Genomic DNA, 27,474 nt, shown 5'->3' on the forward strand with positions numbered 1-27,474 from the left:
TATCAATAGAGGGACTGCATTTCTACTGCAGTCGGTAATTTAGGGAGAACAAGTTAGGCTTGTCGTTTCATCGAGTGACAACCAATAAATTTCCAGTGTTTCGAAACGTCCTTCGAGGGGGGCATTATTTGAATTTCGAAAGCTTATTACGATTCTAAAATAACAAATTTTTCACATATATGATAATTATTATTAAGATAATCGAACGTCGTAGTATCGAAAAAATATGTACAATGAAAGGGTTATATAAACGAGACTTTTTTCTTATTCACTTTGAAAATTTTTCTTTCGTTTGCATTTACGCATCCTCCTGTCTATCAGTATTATGGCGTCCTTTACTGTGGTCGGTTGTTCCTCCTAATCTCTGTAAATTAAGTGGAAGAAAAACTTACGCTGCTAAAGTTTCTGGTTTAATGCTTTGGTTGCCATCAGAAGATTAATTATACGGTAACCGGATAATTATCATTATCGTAGATGTAACCATCACATTATTTCTAAGTTTAACATTTAGATTGATGTCGTACCTATTCGATTTCAATTGCGTCGTAATTGTATTTATTGTAATTGTTTTTGATGTTCGCGTTAATTATGTATAACATGCGTTTGATACAAATTCATTGACCAAAGTGATTGTAATTTTTATCGTGTTTTTTGTATGTTGTCCGTACGATAATTTCAGAATTTTTATGTGAGGTAACATATTATATCGAACGATTATTTTTTTGTTGTTTATTACTTCAAATTTGCTACTGATCTTAGGTCATTTAGTGAATATAATTTGTGTCAGTAGGACATGCGGGAAGGTATCGCCCATTGGCAATTCATTAGAGGTATAACGCGTTTAACTATTTACTTTGCATATATTTTATTTTTAATATTTTGCATCGTCCTATTATTTTGTTTCACAATATTATTGATTGTGACTATCTACGTTCAGTATTGAGATCGTACCTGTTATTCATATATCATTTACAATCTTATAAGCATGTATTCCTTTAATCTGAATTCTGAATAAAATAATGTATTATTTTTTTGTCAAGAATTATATTTTGTTTTTGTACCTAAATTTGTAATAGGTAGAATGGATTCCACTGATACAGATTTAGAAAAGAAATTTCATACAGAGCAGATGGCCTTAATCGGCAAGATGCATAATATGCAGTGGCTAAAAAGTAATTCTCAGTTATCAGGCCAGTACGTTTATATCTATTTTATATATTTTGGTTTATTTAAGTTTTCTTTATTTCTATATCATTTCATATTATTACTTTAATGGTTATTAGTATACCTTTTATTGTAAAAACTTTAATAAAATATATTTAAACAAGTGGGATGTTTTCTATTAATGTTACATTTAATTATACCGTTAAGTGCTATTGTGATGTCCTTTGTTATACAATTAAAATTATAAAATGTAAGCAAGTGATATTAATTCATAGTAGAATCTATTATATCCAAAGAAAACATAAAATATTAGGAAATTATTCATAACCGTATTTCCTAATGTTCTGTATTCATCTTTTATATTATAGCATAAAGGCACTTCCAGATGGAAAAGAAACAGTAAATAATACACTCAAAAGTAAAGTAAATGAAGGAACACAAGAAAAAACTGAAGTTGTCTCAACTAACACTCTTTCAAACAGTCCTGAATTAAATAAGATTGATTCTATTTTAAATAAAGATATTAATGAAAACAATAATACTCTAAACAAAGATACATCTCAATCACCTTTAGAAATTGTTGATTTTTCTCAAAAAGATATGGAGACTGTTTGGAACAAAGATGTTAATGTAACTAATACACTATTTCCAAATTCACAATCTTTGGTAATGCAAAGACTGGATGAACAGGAAGTGATCAATACGTCTTTGACAGAAGATATTGTTACAGTTCAATTAGAGCAATTTAGACTTAATGAAGAGGAAAATAATAAATCTGACAAATTACATAATGAAGCTGATAGCAAATGGTATGTAACAGATTAATTTAAGAACTTATTTTCTTTATTGTGAATTTCTCTATGTTGTATCTGTATTATTTATGTAATCAGGGATAATAGTCAGCATAATATATCTAACTTACCAAAGTCAGACAGTGATGTGGATAATCAAGTAAACTCAAAGCAGTGTCATGATAACAACAATAATAATGAAAAATCTAAAAGTCAGTCACCATTGGACACAAAGACAAGTATACAAAAGACAACTCAAAAAGTTAATACTAAGAGATTGAATGATCAAAAGATTAAAAAACAATCAGGTTGGAATGAAATTTCTTAAACTGGCTAGAATATCATTGTAACGAATTTGCAGTAAAAAAATGTCTTCTGCTTGCAGGTTCTTTGAAAGAATCTTGGACTCCTTCGAAACAGACTTCTAAATCTAAGGATGACTTATTAAATTTATGTAATGATAATATAACTTCAACTTCTATGGATTCAAAAAAGGTAGCTGTAGGGACAACTCCTAAGCTTAATGATAAATATAGCAAAGTCAATAGTTACAATAAAAATCTAATCATGGGAAAAGGAGCACGAATGAAGGAGCAACAGTTTTTTAAACAACATTTTTCTACATTTAATGATAGTGGTAATAAAAGCACATCCATAGAGGGATTAGATGAGAAAAGTAGATCTGTTGCAACAAAATTAAAACCAAGTAAAAATGAATCAGACAAAAAAAATAATGAAATAGATGACATAAAAAAATGTCATAAGATTCATGTAACACGTACTCAATCATATAATGTCCACTATAATAGAAATAAATCTTTAATAAAGTCACAGCAACGATATTCAAAAAATGCAACTAAGCCAGAAGAAAATGGTTATATTAATAATTCAACTGGCTTTAATAACAGTATTAACGTGTCTAATTCAGCTGAGAACGTATCAAGAAAGAAGTGCGAAACTCAACAACCTTTAGTAAGTAAACAAATTAGCAGTATACAATCCAATCAGAATGTTTCTGGAAAAGGTACAAAGAATTCAGGTATTACAGAATGCAATATAAATGAAAGAAGTTTAACAAAGACAAATTCAGTATCAAACAAACGAAGTTACTCAAATTTAACTAATGCAAAGAACAACAACGAAAGAAATATTAAAGATGATCAAGCATACAATCAGAAATTTAAAAAAGATTCTAATATTTATAGGCGATCTTCCGGTATATTTCAGACGCTTATCAAGGATGTAAATGGGAAAATGAAAACAGATGATCATAAAAGGAGTATTACAGATAATAACTTAACAAAAGATTATAGAGTAAATCGTATTAATTCAGCAGATACAAAGATGCGTTCTCAATCTGAAGGCTCAAAGATAACTGTATACTCACATAAGTCAAGTAACGGTGCTAGTAATATAAAGACTGATGCATTAGATTCACCTGCTATAAATAATGTACAGTCTATAAAATCATTAAATTGTTTTCCAAGTAGTACCAAAGATTGCACAAGTATATATACGTCATGTCATACACCACAAGAATCACAGATTTCACAGGCTTCTTGTAATGAAACTGAAGTACAATTTGTGAAGACTGAACAAGAAGATACTAGTAATAATAATAGCAATAATAAAACAAGTACTAGTAATTCAGAAACGAAATCAGTTAAATTTTTAGATAACATTCAGGAATTTAATATGGCACATCATTCTGTAACATCATATTCTGATAATTCTATGCATCAAAGCAAACCTCCGGCAAATTCATTTTATTCTGATTTACAAAATACACCACATACAAATAATGCTCAACAAATTGAAAACCACCAAAATGTACAAAATAGGAGTTATTTCGATAATAATAATGCTCAATATAATAATACAACCACCAGCAGTCAAAGTAACGAACGAGATTTACATCTTATGGATTTAGTACATCAAAAACCAGAACAAACATCGCATATGTCACCACAAAGCATATTGCCACAGAATAATTCTAATCCAGCTATCGCTATGGGAAATGGGTTGTCCTATCAGAATATGCCTGCTGTCTATCTAAATCAGTATAATAATGCACAAACTGTACCAAGAAAAACAGCTGACAGTACAATCATCCCTCAAAATATATTAATTCCAAGTACCTCTTCTTACAGTATAGAAAACCAAAACATGTTGCAAACCGACCCTTCTAATATTCTGATGCATAATACTCAAACGTCAGTTCTACCACCATCAGGTTTTCATAATCATCCTATAACTACACAGCATAATCAGTGGAATTTGCCTCTTCCAGATATGTTTCTTTTTGGAAATGTGATAAATCCCGCCCATTCTTTGAACATCCCAATTCAGAATTCCAGACACATGTGCAACGCGGATTTCAACAACATCCAACAGAGTTACTTGCAACATCCGTTATTTTACGTTCCACCAATGTGTATGCAAAGCTGGAATCCAATGATGCAGTATCCAGCACGATTATTCCAAAATCCACCATACAGCAATTGCACCACATTTCCAAATCAAGCATTACCACCGAACAATTTGACGGATTCTATGAATTGTCCTGTACCGACGTCGGTGCAGAACAACTTATATAAACATTTCCAGCCGATGCAACCTCTGGAAAATGCTCCGAGCTTTTCTGTCCCTGTAAAACTTGACAATTATATGCAAGGTTGTAAAACGAACAGTGTTAGAATGAAGGCTAATACTGTGGATGTTCACATGAGAGCTAGTCAATATCGAGCACCTGTGCCAAATGAGTATCAAAATTGTTCTCAAGATAGTCAGCTGATGGTACCGTTCTCATACGCAGTTACAATGGATCCTATTGCGAAGAATGGTGCGTCGAATATGCACATGCAGGTGAATCAGAAATACGAGCCACGCGCTTTTAATTCTACCAGTTATCAAAGAATTCCAGAGAGCTGTCCTATGTACCACAATAATCAGGACTCTAACAACAGGAAGGATGACGTATCGAACAATAATTCCGAATGTATACCACCTATGGTATCACCAAAAGAATGTATGTATTACGGAATTAATTATTCGCGGAAGACTGATACTATGCAAAATTCATCCATACAGTCGGATATAAAATCCGCAACTTACAACATGCACGCTGTTAACGCGCAGCATTACATCCCTCATTTTCAAAAGAATACGACTTACCACGCATCTTCAAAAGAGCTTTCAACCAGGCTAAACACGGGACGTAACATGCGCAAAACAATGGATCAGTAAGCCTAGAAAAACAGTGAACAGTACCATGCATATACACTTATTTCTTGTTTTCGATAGATAATTACAGTTATGCGGTACAAAAAAGGCGGTTGCACATTTACCTTACGATTTTTCATCTGTTTGTATCATCGTTATCTTTATATATGTATATGTATGTACATGTATGTATATCGTACAAGTCAGTTTTTTAATTAATCTAGATATAATATCACATACATCGTATTAGATGTCACGCACTATTAGAAGATAGTTTTCAAAGTTGAGAAGCTTTAAAAAGAAGTTTATATGATACTGCCATTTGTTGGAAATATTACGCGATAGTTCATCTTGTTTCCTAACGTAACAGTGTGAAAGTAGCAAATCTATTTTCTAGATTTCCTTCAGATATTTATATCCACCATGATTATTAGACATTGATGTTACTCGTTACTTGGATTCTATGTACTTTTAAAACAATAATCAAGCGCTTGTTACGAGACGTTTCACGTCGTGCAATTGGCGCGATACACGATGTGTAATTAGATGCAAATTTTCAAAATATTTTTTAAGTTCCTACTATCGAAAGTATTATAACGATTTAGGGTTTAGTTCGCATTACAAATATTTCCGTTCTTTCCTTTTCTTCTTGAATTCGATTCCTTAGTAGGTACATGTGATATCGTTACGATGATAATTTATGCTCTAATCGGTTACAGTGTTAAATAATTTCATTTTTACGACCTAATATCGGCAAATAATTTTGTTTACTTCATTGTTTCTTTCTGTGTTATTTGGAGGCAAAGAGTTTTATAATATATATATATTTTTGTTTAAATATTGCTTATATTGTTAAGAAATATCATATAGTTTATTTTTCGAGGACTTACAAGTTTTTACAAAATAAAACGTAAACTTGCCATATTTGGTAGATGTTATATATATATATATAAATATATTATAATCCCTCGACATATTCTGATATGCATTTATAACCACAGTATTATTCTTTCATCTGTATTATGAAATGCACGTGTCAATAGAATCTCTTTGAAATAGATAAAATAAAGTAATTTCTGATGAATTATATCATTGCTGGTCGATTCGTATATCTTTATAAAAAGTTAAAAAAAAAAAAACTTGCGAATTATCTTACGGTTCATATATACATCATAAACATACGTTAATGTTCATTACGATTTTATACGATATCGTTGATAGTCTCACAATTCAATTTCAATATTATATTATATATATATATATATATTAAAAAAACAAAAAAGGAACAAAAAAAGAGGAGTCTGTAGAAATTCCAAATATTTTGTTGAAGATTCAATTATCGGTATCTCTATTTAATTTTCATGCCTTAAATTTAGAGTTCGTTTCAAAGCTTCGTACTCGTTAGTTCACATCTCGTGGCACTGATAGTTATCCCATTCGACATATCTATTACTTCTGCACCAATTTCTTTAGCTACTTTGGTCGTACTCAATTCTTTCAAAATAGCTACGAGCTCGGCATCGGTATTGACCACATCGATCGTTTCTTTGGAGAGCGATTGGATACTTTGTACGATTTCCTTGGACGGTCGTAGCATTATCAAGAAATGATTCTGTTCCTTAAAGTCTCTCACTACCATATTTAATCCCTGTAAATGTTATAAATCGAGGAATTTGAACAAATTAACGAATTGTGTTCAAATCTGTCCTAGATCTTACATCTTTGAGCGATTGTTGAGCAATCGAGTTATATCTTTTCTCCATTATCATCGTAATATAAAAATCTCTGCTATTTTCTCTGTAAACACGATTAAGAAAAAAGAAGAAAAATATCTTTTTGTAACAAGGATGTGAAAGAAACGGGGGAAGGAGGCTCGAAGAAGTAAAATCCAGGCCAAATTCGTAATCCGCTATTTCAGATAATTACACTTACATGCGCCGCAGTGAAATCAATTTTATCGATGTGCTTGCAATCTAGTACGACGATTTTCGTGTTCTTGAAGTTTTTCAGTAATTTATGATGATCATTAGCTAAGTTCTCTAACAGGTATATCCTCAGGTAATCCACCGCTGGGAACAGCAACCCGGCGCTGGGACGCACGAGGATGTAATTTAACGTAGGAGTCTGCGGTGAGAAAAAAAATAAAATGGGGATATTTTTAAAACAATAGCAATCTCTTTATCAAGTCTTTGTCTATCATTGTTATGTACTTACATTTCTGTATTCGATATATATTGTCGGCCTGGCGTTGAAATAAATTAATATTGCCAGATCAATTGCTACTCCTATTAAAATTCCCAATTCAACACCGGCGAATAAACATGCGAAGAATGTTGTAAATGTCGGGATCAGATCTCGTTCTGGAATCACATTTCCGAATCAGTATATTTTGAAATGGCTTATGATACCGTTATCAACATTCTCCGAATGACCTTGATATAGCTCTGTAAGCTTTCATCCCATTGTAAGTTACGATTCTACTAATTTCATTTATTATTATTATTTTATATTAAGTTTGATTTTTTTTTACTCACTGCTGCATTTCCAAATAGGTCGTATCATTTTCACCTCGACCATGAATATCACCGCACAAACTATCACGGAACTTAAGGTCGCTCTTGGAATGTAATAGAAGTACGGTGTGAATAAGCTCAGAGCAAGAATGACTAGAATACCTATAATGGATACCTAATTTGCATCACATATTCGCGAACGTTTATAATCGCGAACGTTTCATGGTTACCTGTGTAGATACCGCCCAAGGGCGTCCTTACGCCGGAAGCATCGTTCACGGCGCTTCTGGAAAACGAACCAGTGACCGGCATGGAATGGAAAAATGATCCAACAACGTTGCACAGACCCAAAGTTAACATCTCCTGAGTAGCATCGAGCGACTTTCCTCGTGCTTTTGTTAGAAATATAATTAGCGTTTCGAAGAGCGTCAAGAGCTATCGGAAAATGAAATATTGCTTGGAAACTTACAAAACGCCTTCGCGATGGCAACATTCCCAATGATCGAGATCAAAGGAACGATTATAATACCGGTACCTAAATTTTTGCACATGTCGAGGAAAGTTACGGTTTGATTTCCAACGTTTATCGAGAAAGGTGGTGGAGTAACGGAGGGTAGTCCGGCCTCAACGTGACCTGTAAGAATGAAAGGTGCTCCACCGCGACTTTCGAAGACGTACGATACCACGGCGCATAAAATTACGACGAGGGCGTTTCTACCAGTTCCAAGGAACCAGATCAGTTTGCTTAAAATTTTATTCGAGACCTTGGCATCTTTGAGTATCTGGAACAAGAAGGAAATAAAAAGGAGTTGTATGAGTATCTACGACTGACTCGTTTTTCTCGTTGATTTTCTGTCTTCTTTTTTCCTTTATTACGTATTCACAGCGCTCACAAACTCGTTTTGCTAGCGATAGAGTCCATGGTGAATTACCTTCAAGGTTAATAGAATTAGAATGCAGCAGCAAGACAAGATCAGGTCAGGGATTCTGGTCCGGTGGATGTTGCTAACCAATTCCCGCCAAATCTCGATGAAACTTTCCCCGTGTATCTTCAAGCCTAATAAACTCTTGATTTGACTGCAGGCGATAATTAGACTGGCGGCTGACGTGAATCCCGATACGACAGGTATGGAAACAAACTCCACCAGAAATCCCAGTCGAAGGATTCCGAGAACTATCGTAACGCTTCCTGACAAGAAACACAGGAGGATAGCGTACTCGGGAATACCTCTGGAATACCATAAGAGCAGAAATATTAACACGTTCGAACACAAACGAACCGTGATTGCCAAAGCTACAGAAATAATTTGGGGTCTCGCGTTTCCGGGATCAAAGAGTAAGAGCCAAATGAAAGGCTATTCGTCAAAAGTTCCAAGTATTTTTAAACGTGATTCATATGATAAAAGAAGGTACAACATCATTAAAGTAGGTGAATCTCAAGACTAAGGCTGAAAGGAAGTCGAAGTAAGATAACTACATTTCAAAGAATAACAGCATCTTTTCAGTCGCTATTATATTATATGATGGCTCCAATTGTCTGCTATGATATACGCAAATTCAACCATTGTGTTAGTCAATTGAGATGGTTCATTCATAGGCTTGAATCTTAAATTAAGTCTAAAGGAATAATGTTTCCGCGAGAATGTGGACAGCTTACCTCGCGTACGTGTATGTTAACAAAGAGATCAACGCAGTTGGGCCAATATTAACTTCTCGACAGGTACCAAAAATTATGTAAACGAAACTTCCAACAAACGCGCTGTAAAGACCATATTGCGGGGTCAGACCAGCCAATCCAGCGTACGCGATCGCCTGAAATTATATCAAGCTTGTTCGAATCGGATCGGTTATGGGATCATGAAATAGACATCGCGAAACTTTGATAAGACTTTAATTCACGACGATAAGATCATGAGCTTTGGAAAATACCTGTGGTATCAGGGTCAGGCCCACCGTGAAACCCGCAACCAGATCACCCAATGCATCCTTTGTTCTGTACAGGGGTAGCCAATTCAGAACAGGAATTCTGTTCTTCAATAACTTTTCGAAACTGAATCCAGTCATGTCATTAAAATTTTCTTCACCTCAGTCAGTCTTTCTTTGACCTGAACCAAACAATTTCAGCACATTTTAACTTGGAATCCTGAAAACACGATGTACTTCGCTGACTCGATTTGAATGGTAGACCACGACGAAGGAAGAACTTTGATTTTGAGCTTCAACCGACTCTCCGTCGTACTCCATCAGCGTGTCTTCTCACTATGCGAACTGCATCGTCTCATTAATTGAACGCATACCCCCTTTCCATTCAACGTCGACGAAATGAGCCGGCAATTAACGGATCTTCGAGTGACAATTAGTAAGTATAGCAAACAGTTTGACGTGCGAGGACACAGTTTACAATCACCTGACTGGTACTCACGTGAGAACGTTTAAGCACGTGATTCACCAATTTCTTCATCTAACAGTTGCCACGAATGTACCACCTTAGTATTTTGCTGCGCTGTTCACCATGATCTTTCATTTCAGTTTCACTTTTCTCTGTCACTGATAACGCACCGCGATAAGTGGTTCGCCATAAAATGCGAAAAAAAAAAAGAAAATAGATGTCGATGGATGGAACGTTTCTTGGACAGAAAGAACCTACCGATTGATGTGTCGTCTTGTACCTGTTCTATACACTGATTGAATCTACAGCTGTTTCACACGTGCCTGATTCTCCCACCATTGTGGTCTGCAACTGCTGATACGTTCGTTAGAATTCGAACGCATGCGTCGATCCTTCTCTAAATGGTCACTGGGTTTGGCAAACGCAGATTGTCGCTAATTTACCTAACAAATGTTGGGCGTTTTTTCCATCGCCCTATATCCGGATTTTCAGCATTCTTCTGAGCTTCCCGTTGGTTGTTCTCCACTCGGATAATCATCTGCTCTTCTCTTTATTTTTTGAACTAGCCCTTTTTGCACACATCCTGTATTTTATATAATTCATACTTTATATAATTCATACGTCCTTTCATATGGGCCATCAATAGTATTTTGTTGTAAGTAGCTGTAAGATGTAAAATTGCAACGATGCAGCATCGCTAGTCTCCATCGAATATCATATTTCTAACAGTTACTAAGTTCTACACTTGTTTGTATTGCCTACAATTTTATACTCTATTTGTATAGATTTATAATTTACTTATTTACTCATATATTAAGATTTATAATATATTATATTTTTGTTGTATTTTTAATGTATAGGATCGCAACGAAATAGCATTTCTGGTTTATACCTGGTCTCACGTGATAATAAAATACAAAAAAAGATATACAAGAACCACGATTCGTCGCAAACGATAGTGATCAAGGCACTCCAATCATTGCAGCGTAATACGACGGTAGCTTATCCTTCGGTAAAAAAACATCGTTACGTCAATCGGAAATAAACATGAAATTGTTGCAAGAATCGTCGAGCCATCGTGAATATCCGATTGTTCCAGCACGGAATTCCTCCCGCGCATTATCGCGGAATGTGTCAGTGGACATTGTCAATCGACAACAGATACGTTCCGCTACATTTTTGCACGACCCTTTTCTTCTTGTTTTTTCACTGAAGTCCTTTTTACCAGTGAGTTTCTTGTCCCGAGAGAATGGTTGAAATTCTTATCATCGAGCGCGACACATCGTGTGCATGCCTGTAATTACAAGGACGTTGCGTGGTCTTGAACGACGTTGTGTTTTGCATGTTAACGCGGCGAGTGTAACGATGAATTCACGAAAGTAAAGCAAAAATTGTCAATGTTTTATGGGAAAACATAGCACGAAACTTTTTAACTTTTAGATTTATTTCTATAGTACCAAAAGTCAAAACGTAACGCAACAAACAGTTTTAATATATATAACGTTGATCGATGATATTATTCTTAAAAATTGAAGCAACGATTGAACGATAATTTGTTTTATTTAAAAAGGCGTTTAAAAATGTTCATGAAGCAATACGGAGCTTAAATAAATAAATGAATAAATAAAATATATTTGTGGACTAGTATAAAGTTTATATAAATAAATAAATAAATAAATAAATAAAAAATTTTCAAGAACGAGTGTTAGCTCGATAATTAAATAAATAAGAAAAGAAAAGTAATTTGTACCGGTGGAATGAATCGAATGTATGTTATTTCTGATGCTTGTAAACGAGTATCTGGAAATAGCAAAAGAATTTATACATGGTAATTACAACAACTAATATTTACGTCATGACGAAGGAAATAATTTTGCCTACACTTGTGAATATTAAGAAATTGCAGTCTCACATTAGAATATGTTTAAAACACGCATACTCGTGTTGAGACAGCTTGAACAAGACTACTTTGTACGCAATAAATCAATTGTCATTGGTCAATTGGAAAGGAAAAAGACAGGAAAAATTATGGATTATGTTCTTAGTATTGTATTCGACAACTGAACGCATATCGATCTGAACATAGAAATTAATTGCCTAGTTGTTAATTTTTACTATCATATTTATTACGATGAAACTTCCAATTTTGTTTTATTATTGAATAAGAAATAGTTGGAACAAATATAAAATGCGTTCGTTCCAAAGACAAAAATCTGGATTTATTTATTTATATAATTATTTATTTACATTATATTATTAGTTATTTATTTATATAATATTTTTGGGTATCTTAAAAAATATCATAAAATATGTACACAGCTGCTAATGACTGAAATTTGAATTTAAAATTACCCAAGGTATTTGCGAACAGTACGAATTGAGATCATATTTAAAATTGGGTAAAATATTTAAGTTGTGATTTATCGAATTTGATCAATTTGATTTCGCTTTCAAATAAAGCCGTAATTATTATAATTTTATTTTTACAACCTCTTTACTAAAAGTTCGCAAGAATCATGATAAAAGCGTAGAAAATATTTTATCATTCGAGTTAACGCTGTTTCCAAGACGTTAAATAATCACATTATACGTCAAATTATTGTTTCATTATATGTCTTGGAAATTCCACTGTTTTTATTTCTCTGTCCCGCTAATTTTCTAATGTGTCTCTATTTTTCATATCAATCTACTTGCTTGCCCATTGCTTCAGACTATGTTTATATTTTCCTTTATTTGCAGGAAAACTCGCACGTTCTAAAATTATCTGTGCTCCGTCATAGCTTAAACATGTAAATGAAAGTAATTGTTCAAATTACTAGTGCAATTAATTTTATTTTCATAGCCTGTTCGTCGAAAGTCCACGAAGATCTTGCTAAAGATACAAAAATTGTAAAAGTAGAGAATTTGTGACATATTTGATCATTTGAGTGGATGGATTAGTACAAATTGAAATGTCACGTTTTCATGGCGTTGTCCACTCTTTAATCAAGGATATTCCTGGAAATAATCGAGGCTCCCGATTGCAAATTACTGGCTAGCAAAAAAGAGAGCGATCTAGGGTTGTCTAAGATTAGAGAGATTCCTCGTACCCGTAAGTCAAATTTACATTTTAATTTTCAAAGTATAATACTTCTTCTTCGTCTATTTTGTTTTGTTCTTCTGTTTTGTACGAATCATAATTTTAGCACTTTTTCCGATTGTTTGTCTCTTTTTTAGAAGGGAAAGGAGCAAAATATTTTTTGAGAAATGAGGACGATGCGTTCTTTTCGATTGGGAATATATTAATAGAATATAACGATACATCTAACAGATCACAAACAAAATAAAGGCATCGATGAAAGACGTGATGCAGCGTGTAAGGCGCATTTTTCTCAAGAAGTTCAGGAACAGAAAATGAATAAAAGTTAGCATTCTTGTCTCCCACTATACTTTATGTAATTATTTATATTATATTTATTACTATATTTTATAGCGATGAAGTAAAAATCCAATGGAAAGACTTTCGTCCCCCATGTTTAAAATTAACATTACTTAAAAAATAAAGTCGGTCACTGTGATAAAATAATAATACGTAAATGGAATTTACCGAATAATAAATCTGAAATATATGTACAAGTTAAAAGTGACTCAGCCTTCGCTGTTGAGATATTTAAGGACACTTCCCAACTTGCTAAATTAATTCTGATGAGCGATGTGAATTTTGCTAACAAAGTACAATTACTATAATCCTCAAATATTCCTTTGGAAGGAAGGTGGAAAATCTACAATGGAATTTTTGTATGAATTATTTTGGACTATAAGCTTTGTAAATTCGACCAATCGCGGGGAGACGCAATCGCGAAGAAACACGTCAACGGGAGTCGTAAATTCCCGTTAGGATTCTACGAATCGACACCGCGAGTAGATCGATCCCCTGATTTCCGTTATGATATAACTCCGTGATTAACAGTGTTATAAATTATGTATTTTCCAACAACTTAGTAGAATCACACACTTTAGTAACGTCGCTGAGTATGAGAACTGCCTTCATTGATACCTCCTTGATCTTGATCGGATTTTGACTGACAATCTGATAGATGAAGGCCCTCGTGTTGTAATAGACGTAGCGATTGATCAGACCCTACTTTGAGTGAACCGACTCATCAGAATCAATCGAATGATCGAATGACTAAAATCGAATGTAAAATTATAAATAACTAGAGGAGAAAAAAAACAAAGATATCCTGCACATGGGATGAGCATAAGAAGAAATTCTGACTGGGAATCTAAAATTTTGTATCTAATAAAACGTGCAGGATATCTGTGCGTAACAGTAATATTATAGAATTTAAAATCAATCCTGCACTGAAATCTCTCGATGATAATGTAAGTTAAGTGCAATTAATATTATTATCTTAAGTAATTATCTTATTAATGATATATTATTTATTTAAACGAACTTTCTGATGAATTATAAAATTTTATATAGAAATAAGTGTCAAGAAAATGCAGTATCGGGGTACTTATAAAACGTATTACGTACCTGAGTTATTTGCGCCCTGGTGGCAAAAATAGGAATTAAAATTTTAAATCACATCATCTCGCGCGCTGTCATGTTGAAAGGTGGCAGCATGAATTCGTGAACAATATGAAAATTTAACGTACATCGGCATGTCAGTGCTTCAGAATGGTAAGAATCTTTTAATTTGAATTGTTTGGACGGACCACGAATCCTCGTGTTTATTCTAATGGTGGAAGTCGATCACGAAAATTCTAGTATTTGCGTCGTTGTCAAATAGACAGAATTGATTTTACTATACTTTGGGTATATCTAGTAGCAGAACGATATTATATTGGTCTGCAATATGTTAATATACAATTTGTAGTGTTTTATGATATTTTCATGTAAATAGGTGGATATCAAAATAAATTTCAAGAAATTTCAAGAATGGTATTCGGGTACTGATAGAATATAATACGTTCCTGAGCTTGGATACGTAACAAGCGCATTCTGGTGGTATGTTTTTAAACTAAAATTCAAAGTTACACCATTTCGCGCGGTATCGTATTTTGAGTAAGATATTATGCAGAATGAGTTTAAAAGTTATCATTGTCTTTTTGAAGTATAGAAGATAGTAGTTAAGTGCAGAAGTGTTACCATAAACAATTATATTATTAGACATATTCATATTACAATTGTAAGATATCATCGCCTGTTATTATGCACAATTTCATAGTAAAATTAATATGTAATAAAATGTAGTAAAATAGCTAGGAAGGCTGCATTTGTGTCTTATTTATAATTAATAGTTAGTAGCATTTAATCAAGATCTTAGTATTTCATTGGATATTTAACACATTGACAAATTCTTTGTAAGGATAATTCTTTGCAAGATATATTTCTGTATTTTACATTTTACATTCTCTAACTGTTAGCTATTCTACAATTCTCTTGACACTTTACGAAACAGTTTCTCGCATAGATCCATATGATTAGTTTAAAATTTTATTTTAAGATTAGTTTCCCGCGTCGATTTTCCTTAAATCTTCTTTTATTGTGTGTTTTGTATAACGATCTAAAAGTTGAATAATTTCCAAACGCATATTAAGAGGACGATTTGTTTATTCATTAATGTTTCAAGTTCAGTTTAAAGGCTTGTTCATAAGAGTAAGATAGATGGTGTCGTGGATCCTTCCATTCTCCTCCATTTGCAATACCTTTACATGATGAAACCTGGGCAATCGTATTATATCGATAAATAATTATCATTATAATTAATATTTGATATACAATTACTAATATATAATTATAAATTATACATATAATAAATAAAACGAGCTTGTTGTTTGCGATCGCGATTATAGTTTTGGTCAACGTAGACACAAAGTCCCATTTATTGTCACGTCAAATCCGCCATTAGTTGATATTTCCATTACGGATAAGGACAGCTTTAGAGGAACATTTTCGAATGAGTAAAGAGAGAAAAATCAGTCCATCAATCTTATCTTTATAAAATTTTTAATACTGTCTCTTCATTACTAACTCGTCATTACCAAACCGTTTCAGGTATAATATGCAAAAGATATGAATATTATTAAAATAAAACTATGAGGAGATTATGTGATGGAAAACGAGTTATTGTCTTCTTTACTATTATCCTTATCACTAATTACCTAATCTTTTTCAGATAGAACCACGTTAATCGATCTTAGTAAAGGATATCTGTCACTTGTTGGATCTAGGGAGTCGTGCAAAGATGCGCATTTTCCACTGAAGTCGTCGGTATCGATGCTCCAAACCATTACACCAGCCAAATTTAAGCTCATTGCATATTCGATCTAAAAATTTTGGAAAAACATTATAGAGGTAACGCGTGTAGTACTATCATTTATTATCATCATTTGTAATAGATATTAATCAACCTTTTCTTTTAGACTCTTTGCGTTATCATATGTTATAACGAATTGCTCGTCAACGATGTAAGGTGTAGCGCTACCATAATCCCAGCCATGTACCCAAGAACTTCCATAATTCACTAATTCTTCACAAATCTGGAATTATACACGTTTCAATTATATTATAAAAAAGAAATAGATAATGTATCCAATTAGTTTGACAAAAGTAAAACTTACTTCATTGTATCCCATAAAACCATCTTGGAGTGTATAAGGCCCTTGAAACCCGTTTCCGACGATCGTTCGATTCATTGGACTTTCTTCAGGAGAATTTAATATGTTCGTCAATACAAAAGTTCTGCCATACGAAGGCAAGCCTAATACTAGTTTATTTGCTGCTGCACCTCTACTTAAGTAATAATTGAGTGTATCCTCCTAAACAAAAATTTCATTCTATATGTATTTCATCAACGGTAGTCGATACTCATTGTAGTCTATCCAAATGCATTACCACGTCCAGCTTATCTCCAGCTTTTAATGGTGAATTCGGCAACACTTTTCTATCCCATGATCCATGGTAATCGTAGGCCATTAAATGCATATAGTCGAGATATTTAGAAAGTTCGGGAATATTATATCCTGCATCGATGGTGTCTTGACCAACACCTAAAGCTGCTGTTAATAGATAGTTCGACTCTTGGAATGCTTCTTTCAATTCCTATTAGAACAAAGAATATGATTAATTTTTGGTTCAGGCAAAACTATAGTTTCGATGAAATTACTTTGCGCTACGTTATTTACCTTCAGCAGGCTGACAAAATTTAGCTTGTCTAGTACACTACCACCGCGTGATCCAGGATACTCCCAACTTATGTCCAAACCAGTAAAATTGTACGCCCTGTAAATTAAAGATTATCGTACAAATCAGCAAAGTATAAATATTAAGCTGTCTTAATGTTTGATTCCGTACTTAAGGAAGTCTACTACACTCCTAACGAACGTAGATCTTCGTTCAGGCAATGAAACAAGATCAGAGTACTTTTTACTACCCTCGTTATATCCTCCAATTGATAGTAGAATGTTTAAATGTGGATACTGTGCACGAAGTGCGGTCATTTTTTTGTAATTCTCTGGAATATTACATAGAACGAAAATGTCATTTATATATGTAGGTAAACTTTTAATCGTGTCGAGTAATTTGCAACATGTATTTACCCCTGGTAACATCTAAGTAAGGATCGAGGCTCTTAATGGCCCATTTCGTGCTATCCAGCCCGGCGAATGTATATATGAGATGTGTGCAAAGTTCTGGTTCAATATCAGGAATATCAAATTTTCCATTACCACGTCTGTAAATGGCCCAGGAAGCGACATAACAAGTTACTACCTTATTATGCTTAGGTCCTGATTGAGCTTGATAAAAAAAAAAACATAGCTTTAATATAAAGTTTATTCCAATTCTTTTTCGCAAAACCTTTATTTCTATATATATATGTATAATAGATTATCATTATTTTTGGTTATTTATATGTCTTTGAGTAATAAAGTGAAAGGAAGGTTTCATCGAAATGTCAGATTTCCATTGCATAAACTATCAAACAAAATGTCAAACTTATTCTAAATTTCCCTTCTTGTTGCATAGTGTATCATCATATAATAGGAACGTAATCTACAGCCGGATAAAATCTTTAATCTCTATATAATATAATCTCTGTTAAAGATTTTATATAAGATCTCTTTATAGAGATTATATATAGACATTCTTTATACATAAAGATTTTATATATATCCATATAAATCCATATATGTATATAATCTAATAAAATCTAATCTAATCGAATAAAAATAGATGTATAATTTTTATATCTATACATATATCTCTGTAGATAGAGAACTTGATAAAAATAGTAGCTTCGCTGACAAACTACTATCTCATTTTATTTTATCAAGCAAATGCAGAACAATTGTTTTAAGATATGAATTATGGTGTTCGCTTCTTTATTGAGAAAATGTTATATGAAATACCGCGATACCTTAGCTATCTATCTTTCATATCACAGAATGAATGGTAGTCGACGTTTAATGCCCCGAAAGGCGAATTGCAATTTTCTGACTTGAAATAATGATGCATAACTTCGAAATGAATGTATGGAATATAAAAACTGAAGCGCTATTTTGTAAAGGAATATCGTTACTTATATATGTTGAATTTTACATCCCGTCAATTTTATCTATGGTTTTTTACAATTTTCCCATCATCCTGAACAACTTTGTCCAGTATATATACGGTGTATATAGCGGGTGGCCGGTTCTAGTTTTCAAGTTATACACAAAAGTATGTTTGACATCATACAATGAACCTGTCGATGTATTACCTCCTCGTAAATTTTGATAGGATTCTTTTAAATATGTTTATAGTGGCGTACGAATAATGAAAAAATTAATGAAATAATAATAAAAAATTGGGTAACATCGATAATAATGTGACTACATCACATACCCTATAATTTGAACATACACATGCATACGTAGGCAGTGATCACAATATCTCATCTATAATTCTGTATAAAATATAGAAACAAAGTACATATATGATGTCATACATACTTTTGCGTATAATCTGAAAACTAAAACCGACCACACTATATATGTATAGGAAGAAGATGTTAAGAATGTTGACCTTGACAACATATTTCTAGTTTTAGGTCTAGGAGTAATTATTCGGCAACTTCGCCAATTATAATTTCGTAATATCTTAGGACCCATAGAATGATGCCTTATTAGAATTTTAGATGTCTGAAGGAATACAAAATTCACTATCCTCCTTTGACTGTAAATATATACTCTTTGAAATTTAAGTTATGCGTTGTCGTATTAATGCTAATGAAATGATTTTAATTTAATAGGTACTCACCTAGAATACCATTGCTACTGAGGAGCAATATTGCAAGTAGAGATAGGAACACGCACGCCTTCATTATTGGGAACAAATAAATTCGGTTTATACCGAATTATTGTCCTGGTAGATAGCTTTCACCTGACCACAGTGTCCTCGAAGAAAAAAAGCAGTCGCGCGAGTAACTTGCAAAATGGTGCAGCTTGGATGTTTGTGTAGTAAAGGCGTAATACCTACCTGTGCGTATTCCATATATATATAGTAAATTTCCGGATAGATATTAGGGTAGATATCAGGATAAATATCAGGATATATATCAGAATAAATATTAGAAAAATAAGAAACAAGCAGATTTAATTGAAAAACAATTTCCGGCAAAGATAATCATTCCCAGAAGTAAAAGAAACATTGGATAGCATTTTATACTTTTACAATAATTCAGATATCTAACTTACTTAGATTACAGTACGATAATACTTAGCGATTCGTTTAATTAGTTTTAAACAAAAATATAATTTCATATGTCTAAAACATAAAATGTGCATTTTTTTGTCTTTTATATTTTCATTTTTGTATTCTCAAATCAATTATTAATTATGCAGGTTGATGCATGTAGCTTGGATTACTCTACTTCTTGGATTACTTCGTAAGTGATGATTTTAATAAAAAGTTTTTCACATAAAAGTTGGATGTTTCGAGCGGGATATAATTTGATTATTTTATTTCTTTGTAGGAGGATGCGTAGAGGATATGAAGCTCGATTTTGTTCTCCTTTCTTTTCGAATATTCCTTATATATCCATACCATATTTTTATCTTACATATTTAAAGAATTATAGCGGAAAATACCTTGCACAAAAACAGCTTCGTGATGGTGTCGAAAGATATAAAAAAAAATGTATTCTGCTTTTAATTATTTTATTAGATGCGCAAAGAGTTGTCCAATAGTTTCCAAAAATGTATCTATTCTTATGATAACTTTCTGAACATTGCTGCGTTAAGGAAATAACTCCTTGAACATGTAATAAAATCATTTTCAAAGCAGAATATATTTCTTTTGATAAATCCATGGTGTATAAGATCATACATAAATTTACTATATCTTACAACTCTATTCTACTTTCTAGCATAAGATTATATCGAGGTATTCTTTTAGTTCAATTATTAATTTATTTACTTATATTATTTTATTTAATAATTTTTCGAGGTCGATATTTCAGAATGTGAGATACCATTGACTAAGAATAGGATTGCTGTGTACTCGTCTATATTCCTGTACCGAGTCAGTGATTTCCGTTACTTCGAGTTTCTAATTGGAACCGATAGATGGTAGCACACATCTAGAAAGGGATCGTACTACTGTGCGACAAGGACAGATATACTGGTTGCAGACAAAGGGCGCAACGAACACAAATATAGAGTTTAGCGACGATAACATTTCGAGACACATGAATCGAAGAAATTTTCATTCATAAAAGATATTAGTTAAGAGGATCTATTTGTAAATTGTTTGTAATTGTATCTTTTGAACTGGACTGACTTTCTTCCTTTCTATTTTATATCATCATATGCAATCATACAGCTTCCAGTCTTCTTAACATAGAACATATTAATTTTACTTTGATAAACAAAATTACGGTTTCTGTGTACTTAGATTTTCTGTAAATACATCTATAGACTACAAGTTGTACAGTAAACGTTGCACAGGCAGATCTGTAATCTGTAGAATCGCTATTGATTCGCAAACCAATAATAATCATTACTTGTATCGCGTCCATTGAGTAGAAATCTGCTTGGAAATATGGTCAATTCCTTTCCAAGGAAATACATATTCCTTCTTCTCTGGTCTTTCTTATTTGTTTGGTTAACAACGACTCAGTCTCGTAGATCCGAATCAGAAGGAACCTCTTTACGACCACACGAGGTAGAAACTCAAGAGTTGTTCGTTGTTCATTGAAAGTGGCATGGCTTAACGAGCGAAAGAAAGAAGAAAAATACGTGTTGCGTGGTAATGACAAATGGTGATTCATCGTAAAGGGCAAATCTCTGGCATTCGTTTTGTTTTATGTTACGTCACGCAGATCCGCCGATTTTACGTAATTTTTTCACGGGCATTCGGACGTGCAGAATAAAAGCTTGCTTCCGGTACCATCGCGCTTAAGACAGACAGCGAAATCATTCTCGCTGTCCACCTGTCCATCAGAATGGAAGAGCTATAAATAACCGAAATAAAGAGACTTAATCGTGCAATACTTTTGTATGGTTGATTCATCTTGAATTGCGAATTTGCTGCAACTATGTGGAATTTGTTTGATGGAGGATGGTACTGTTGGAAATACGCGAAATAATCGCAAGATTTTCATAAAATATGTATTGAACTTTTCTATGGATATTTATGTATTTATAGGAAATTTAAGAGCATTCATAAAGATATTAATTTGTATAAAATCCACAGTATAGAAACGTTCATATATCTGCAATTTAATAATTAATGATCGCGACAAATGTTGGTTGGTTGCAAAAAGTCACAAATTATAAATTGCGAACGTATTCTTCATTTCCATTTTGTTTCATGAAATAATTTCGCTAATAGTTCAACGACATAGTGCGTTCTTGCAGGGATTCCCCGCCTGCAAGGTCGTTGAAGTTCAGAGAATTGCATTTGCTTCCCGCATCTTGGAATCTCCGCATGGTAATATCCTTAACGGAACACGTGGCTGTTAAAAAAGCAACTCGTGAAGCGTGTCGGAGTCAAGGAACAGCCAAAAATGGCTTACAAAAGAAGAGGAAAAAACCGAAGCTTTTATCAGCTCCAGATCGGTGTCCATGAACCCTCGAGTGCTGTTTCTTGTGAAAAAGAAACCTGTTGTTCGTGCCTGGATTCTTGGCCCTTTATTCTTCTTCCTTCTTCACTATTTTCTTTTTCAATCTTTTAAGACTGCTCTTGTATCTCACGTAGGTCGTTTTCCTTTTGCAGTCTTTATTTACTTTTGAAACTTCCTCATATTACGGTACTCCACTGCGCTCTGTCATCGAAATCAGAAAGTAAATGCCAGACTATGGGGATTTTCAAACTCTAATGGGAAATTATGATGCAATGCGTGTTATTAAATACGAACGTGAACGTTTCAGAACCCACGTCGATCGGGAACTGAAAATGAAGAAAAATGCTGTTATAAACACTATTCTTCTATGTTCGCTCTGTAACTTTATTGTTATTTCCTTGTAACAAGTATATCATCTATCTTTTGAAAATTGGAAACACAAATTGTATCATACGCGTAAAGGAATTGAGACATTTCCAAAAAGAGTTTTGACCAGTTTGATTTCTGTATAGTTGGTACACGTAACAGCATGAGAATTAAGAAAAAGGATGGGCGACGCTCGCGTGTGCCATTTGCATATATTTCCAGAGTAATGATATTACACCGTTTCGTGTCGCAGTTTCGGAAAAAGAATCTCAAAAAGTGATAACTAATTAATTTCTACATAAAAAAAACATGCATTCGGTGTGTACTAACCAATTTTCTTTTCTTTCAGGGAGACCATGCATCAATTCGAAAGAAGGAAAAATACAAAGTATTCTTTGGAAATTTTTCACTGTGGAAACAATTAAAGAGTGACTATATGCAGTAAACAATTGAGAAAGAAGAAGATTAGATTGTACCCAGACGAAATTATCAACGACAAAATTTACAATGCAAGGTATTTAAGGTATTTACTTTAGCTATTGCAACTTTAATGTCGAAGCGAGAGCAACGCGAAAGGAATTGCGCAATTGTAAGCGAAGAAGAAATCGTGGCCGGGAAGTCGAGGACGCTATGGAGATCCAATGGAACAGCATTTAGCGGGGACATTACAGCGTGTTTCGTTATTTTTCAAGGAGCCAAAGTCGTCGATCCTCCGCTTCTTTATTTATCTCTCTCTTTCGCTGTTCATGTTTCTCTCATGGAAACGATGCTTGAACCACGTTTTACGTTGGTTAACGACCCTTTCGCGCCAGCGAATAAATTCCAGCTGCCCACGTAGGCTACTATATTTATTGAGTATCTTGAATCAACGGTGAAGCGAGAGGTAAAGCTGCCGAAGATCAAGTTCAAGAACGACAGATCGATCATTGGTCTTTTAGAGAATGGTAGGAGTTCCTGGAGGCAGGTTTTCTGGGCCAAGGCCTTTGTCGAAAATTTGAATTCGCCTAATTTCAGTATCCTTTATCTTTGATCTATATGCTCCCAACGTGGCTACCTACTATAGCTCGTAAACGATTTATCAAGTCTTTACCACATCGTTCCTTTCCTCGTCGGACGTGTAATTAGTCGACGTTTTATTGGATTGTTTTGACGCGATCAAGATGACATAAACAATGTCGAGTGAGCTACCGTCTTGAGCAAACGCCTTGTTGAATTAAGAAATTTCAGAAAAATACGGAGAAGTTTTTCGGTTGGATCAGAGAGCCCGAGTCGTATGAAATTTGTCAGCGTTATGAAGTGTCCTCGAATTTATGACGGATATCGGATGACACGGGACTTAGTAATGAAATCCGGCGCTGTGAGGAAATAACTGGAAATAAGGCGCGAGCAGAGGAGGACGAAATCAACGGTTAACTGTATCTCCATCGTAAAATTGGCGCCGCGATCCGGATGATTCGGATTTAAGATTTCGTGAATTTCCTTATTGGTTTGTGGAGGCCTTGTGACTAACAGTAGGGTTGTTTAAAATCAAGAAGAGGTGGCCAAACGGAAACTTCGATGAAGTTAAATGTATGGTTTCCTTAGATATAGTATAAAGAGGTGATGATGTATTCATCTTCAGGGTGTACGCAAGATATTGATTTTACGATTGATTCTACTTTGACTGTAGTTATCACAGGACTAATCATGTTTTCTCGATGGTATTCCACTATGCCCGCAAAAAATTGTTGTATCAAATTTATCTTTACATTGTAAAAAGTTACGTACATTTCGAATTCGCTCCTTTTTCTTATGCAAATAAAACATAATTCTTCCTTCGGTTCTGCCCTGAAGAAATGAAGTGGAACGTTCACGAAACGTCAGAACAACGCGCAACGTATTTAATCTCTCTGTCTTATCAATTTGGGATATGTACATTTTTAAATAACAAAGAAATAGATTTCGTACAAAGATTATTTGTTAACATAATAAAGATAGAAACCTAAAGAACCACAAATACGTGATCCAAACATCGCGAAGATTTGAAATCTAAAAACGGAAATTGATGACTCTTTCAACAATCCTGTGTTTCAAGTACCATAGTTATTTTTACAGATACGAAAATTAAATTGTGAAAACAGAAGCTTCTGTATGTAAATCACGTCGCTTCGAAACAAGTATACCGGCGATCCATAAGTGTATTTTCAATTTTAATGAGTACGTTGCTTTACGTTATTTGATAAAATCCGATCATCCAACCAAACACTGTATTAATAATGTTGCAGATAATCAACTGAGTCACGATACGATTAGCTAGCCTCAGGCAATCGAATTAAAAAGAAAGGTGCTATCAGCGAGTATCGAGTGTCTACGGTTAGATTCCACACCTAGCAAGGTGTAAGGTGTCTTTGCATCCTATCAAAAAAATTCAGTCGACCGTTGCAACGCTCGAGGAGCGATCTTTCCGAGACAAGAATCCCGTAGTAACGTTACGCGGGCGAGGAAATCAGTACGAGGGAACGTGTAGTCGGATAATTTACACACTTCTGTACATTTCTTTATTGCCTTGCAGTATTACCCCTCTATACCGTTAACAGCACGTTTTTCCACGACAAATCGTGCAACCGTTCGTCATTGCTATTCTCTACGACACCTCTCACAAATAAGAATGTTAACACCGCTTATTTTATCGTAATTCAGTCACTGATTTATTCTACCGCGTTCTTTTAGCTATTTTCTGTAATCTGTATCATACATGTAATATCAGTTGTATCTTTTCAGCGTTAAAAGCTATCTCTAGTTTGAACAAAATACGTAAAAATTGTTATCGGTATACTATCGGTACGTTAGCACACTGTTTACTGTTGTTTACGGCATACTGTGAAACAAATTTTACCGCAGTTCCCGCATATTTTGGAGAAATATGTCAGTGGTTACAAAATGTAAGACGTTGAGTCACGCATTTTCTGTTGGTAATATGTCAAATATCTTCTTAAACCATTACAGATTCTTTTTGATTGATAAAATTAGAACAAGATTAAATATGAAAATTCGTGGACCGCGGCAGAGTTAATTTTTGCTAGATTCACGATAATAACGTCGTATTTTACAAGTATATTACGTGTTTCACATGCTCCACGGGTCAATTAGCATAAATTCAACGGAATCACCATAATTTCGTGTAATTTAACGTAGCGAGTGTAACACCCGAGGCCGCGAACCTCGAATTAAATTCCGGTGAAGTTGCAAGGGAACGATGTGTACGTTGTTGATAACAATATCAGTTTCTACACGACACAAGTCGAATTTACACACCTGTATCTTTTTATGCTTGACAAGCAGTCAGGATACGTCAGCTCTTTACCGTTAGTATTTTTCGGCGAGGCAAACCTTGGAAAAGATTTATCGGCCGAAGCTGAGGAAACGATCTTGTATACAAGAAACGATTACTAGGACACCGCATAGACCGCCTTGTCGAGAAAAATAATGAAACACGGAGGAATGTGCGTATAAATATTCGAAGATTATACTTACATGTGTCCAAGATAACAATTTCGTGTATGAACAAGATTGAAGTAGCGGACAGCAACGATATACGAGCGGACCATCGATCGTTCTATCATTCGTAGTAACTAGAAGTTTTGATTATTAGAAATTAAATGGCTAGATCCCGATCTACGTGTTCGGCATGTTAATTACAAGAAAAAGATGACTGGACGTTACTGAATGGAGATAAAGAATTGGAAGTTTCATGTAATGGAAATTAAACGGGTTACTACGTTAACTATTACTATATCTCGATCTACATATTTGATGTCTTAATTATTGCGTAGGAAAAATGACTGGATGTTGTTGAAAGCGGATAAGAATTAAAATTAGATTGATTACGTAGTTGTTAGATGTTAGATTACACATTCGACGTGTTAATTATTACAAGGAAGAAACGACAAGGTAATAATTGGAGTTAAGGAAGAAGTACTTCTCGTGTGAATTCCATATTAGTCAAGTATCCAATTACGCAGCAAAGATTAATCCTGATACCGTGACATTTTCTTCCTTGTAACTTTGATGCGAGTAATCAGGGGCTTCGATATTCCGCATGCTGATATTCAGTCAACGGGGTTCCTTCGGACGTCACTGTTCGGATGTTTAAGTATGCAGATTCGTGCTCGAACTCCTTAAATCGTTGCACCGCGTTTCGTCTGTCACCAAACTCCATAATCGTAAATTACTCAGCTACAAAATTACACGTCTAAATGTTAATTTACAGTTAACGACATCACATTACTGTCTCTTATATTCCGTTTTTATCGTAAATCAAATTTTGGGATAATTCATTCATCTTTAAGTTTCTTAACTTCCTAATTTTATTGATTTCTTGTTGTAAGATCTTGAAGTCAGGGGTAATTAGTAAACACCGTGTATGTACGTAATTAGGAATATAAAATTAAAACTGATTATGATCGGCTCCAGAGGAAGATTAATGACCCTGTTTTCGGATACACCTCCATGTTCGACACAGCGAACATTATTAATCGTTGCCTATAAGTTTGGGAGAATACCGTTAGTTTATTCAGGAAGTCAAAATACGGAAAGTTATGATAAAAAGCTACTTCAACCTACTGCAACTCTCTTCCTGTCGCCTCTGCAGGCGTTTTCCTTCATAATCAATGCATGGCACAGAATTCTAACAACAATTCACGAAAATCTAAAATACAAGTTAATATAGATACAAGTTGAGAAATTTCATAGGCAAGAAAATGTTTTAGACGAAGCATTTTCATAGAATTCCAAAAATATTAAGTTTTTGTTTTAGTCACTTTATGTGACTCAGGAAAAATCTGAAGAAAGTATAACGACATAAAATTCATTTATTGACAACGATACGGTGTTTGATACAGGATTTTTCGATAGAACGTTGCATAAAAGAAAAGAAAAGGGCGAACAAGCATCTA

At 33.9% G+C, this 27,474-nt stretch overlaps 3 protein-coding genes and 1 long non-coding RNA gene across 10 annotated transcripts; 2 read left to right on the forward strand and 2 right to left on the reverse strand.

Annotated features, from left to right (window-relative positions):
* The first annotated feature begins 40 nt into the window (after positions 1-40).
* Positions 41-7,453, forward strand: LOC100649115 (putative uncharacterized protein DDB_G0286901). 5 transcript variants are annotated; one of them, XM_012316210.3, is made up of 6 exons: positions 41-447; positions 791-830; positions 1,077-1,194; positions 1,533-1,973; positions 2,055-2,263; positions 2,341-7,453. In XM_012316210.3, the coding sequence occupies exons 2-6, from the start codon at positions 794-796 to the stop codon at positions 5,199-5,201; spliced, it is 3,666 nt and encodes a 1,221-aa protein (XP_012171600.2). In that variant the 5' UTR covers positions 41-447; positions 791-793; the 3' UTR covers positions 5,202-7,453. The 5 variants fall into 5 exon arrangements, with proteins under 5 accessions (XP_012171600.2, XP_048268034.1, XP_048268035.1 ...); XM_048412077.1 differs by lacking the exon at positions 791-830 and having other exon boundaries at positions 42-447; XM_048412078.1 differs by lacking the exon at positions 791-830 and having other exon boundaries at positions 42-447; positions 1,081-1,194.
* On the reverse strand, positions 6,022-10,398 carry LOC100649233 (sodium-independent sulfate anion transporter). Of its 2 annotated transcripts, XM_012316208.3 has the most exons (10): positions 10,113-10,398; positions 9,620-10,033; positions 9,348-9,502; positions 8,623-8,920; positions 8,160-8,472; positions 7,921-8,082; positions 7,712-7,852; positions 7,392-7,537; positions 7,110-7,301; positions 6,022-6,825 (listed from the first exon to the last, which is right to left on the reverse strand). In XM_012316208.3, exons 2-10 carry the CDS (start codon positions 9,752-9,754, stop codon positions 6,562-6,564), a joined length of 1,806 nt encoding a protein of 601 aa, XP_012171598.1. In that variant the 5' UTR covers positions 9,755-10,033; positions 10,113-10,398; the 3' UTR covers positions 6,022-6,561. The 2 variants fall into 2 exon arrangements, with proteins under 2 accessions (XP_012171598.1, XP_003400635.1); XM_003400587.4 differs by having other exon boundaries at positions 9,620-10,398.
* Positions 10,399-15,425: 5,027 nt separating this feature from the next.
* LOC100649426 (probable chitinase 2) lies at positions 15,426-19,575 on the reverse strand. The gene is made up of 9 exons (XM_003400589.3): positions 19,369-19,575; positions 17,670-17,867; positions 17,425-17,584; positions 17,256-17,352; positions 16,966-17,172; positions 16,692-16,889; positions 16,482-16,610; positions 16,233-16,397; positions 15,426-15,792 (listed from the first exon to the last, which is right to left on the reverse strand). Exons 1-8 carry the CDS (start codon positions 19,430-19,432, stop codon positions 16,233-16,235), a joined length of 1,218 nt encoding a protein of 405 aa, XP_003400637.1. The 5' UTR covers positions 19,433-19,575; the 3' UTR covers positions 15,426-15,792.
* Positions 19,448-21,119, forward strand: LOC110119858. Of its 2 annotated transcripts, XR_007226364.1 has the most exons (4): positions 19,448-19,589; positions 19,953-19,996; positions 20,084-20,493; positions 20,570-21,118. It is a non-coding gene; the product is annotated as an uncharacterized LOC110119858 (long non-coding RNA). The 2 variants fall into 2 exon arrangements; XR_002308373.2 differs by having other exon boundaries at positions 20,084-21,119.
* The last annotated feature ends 6,355 nt before the right edge of the window (positions 21,120-27,474 follow it).

This window comes from Bombus terrestris, chromosome 14, assembly GCF_910591885.1.
Source record: "Bombus terrestris chromosome 14, iyBomTerr1.2, whole genome shotgun sequence".
NCBI classification, from domain to species: Eukaryota; Metazoa; Arthropoda; class Insecta; order Hymenoptera; family Apidae; genus Bombus; species Bombus terrestris.

Coding starts and splice junctions, on each gene's coding strand:
- LOC100649115 (XM_012316210.3), top strand. CDS start 794: ATGCGGGAAGGTATCGCCCATTGGCAATTCATTAGAG. Junction 1,195..1,532: donor AATTCTCAGTTATCAGGCCA/GTACGTTTATAT, acceptor TTTATATTATAG/CATAAAGGCACTTCCAGATG. Junction 1,974..2,054: donor AATGAAGCTGATAGCAAATG/GTATGTAACAGA, acceptor TTATGTAATCAG/GGATAATAGTCAGCATAATA.
- LOC100649233 (XM_012316208.3), bottom strand. CDS start 9,754: ATGACTGGATTCAGTTTCGAAAAGTTATTGAAGAACAGAATTCCTGTT. Junction 7,302..7,391: donor TATATATCGAATACAGAAAT/GTAAGTACATAA, acceptor TTCTCACCGCAG/ACTCCTACGTTAAATTACAT. Junction 6,826..7,109: donor TTGATTTCACTGCGGCGCAT/GTAAGTGTAATT, acceptor TAACATTTACAG/GGATTAAATATGGTAGTGAG.
- LOC100649426 (XM_003400589.3), bottom strand. CDS start 19,432: ATGAAGGCGTGCGTGTTCCTATCTCTACTTGCAATATTGCTCCTCAGT. Junction 17,868..19,368: donor CAGTAGCAATGGTATTCTAG/GTGAGTACCTAT, acceptor TTTTTTATCAAG/CTCAATCAGGACCTAAGCAT. Junction 16,398..16,481: donor CAAAGAGTCTAAAAGAAAAG/GTTGATTAATAT, acceptor CAAAATTTTTAG/ATCGAATATGCAATGAGCTT.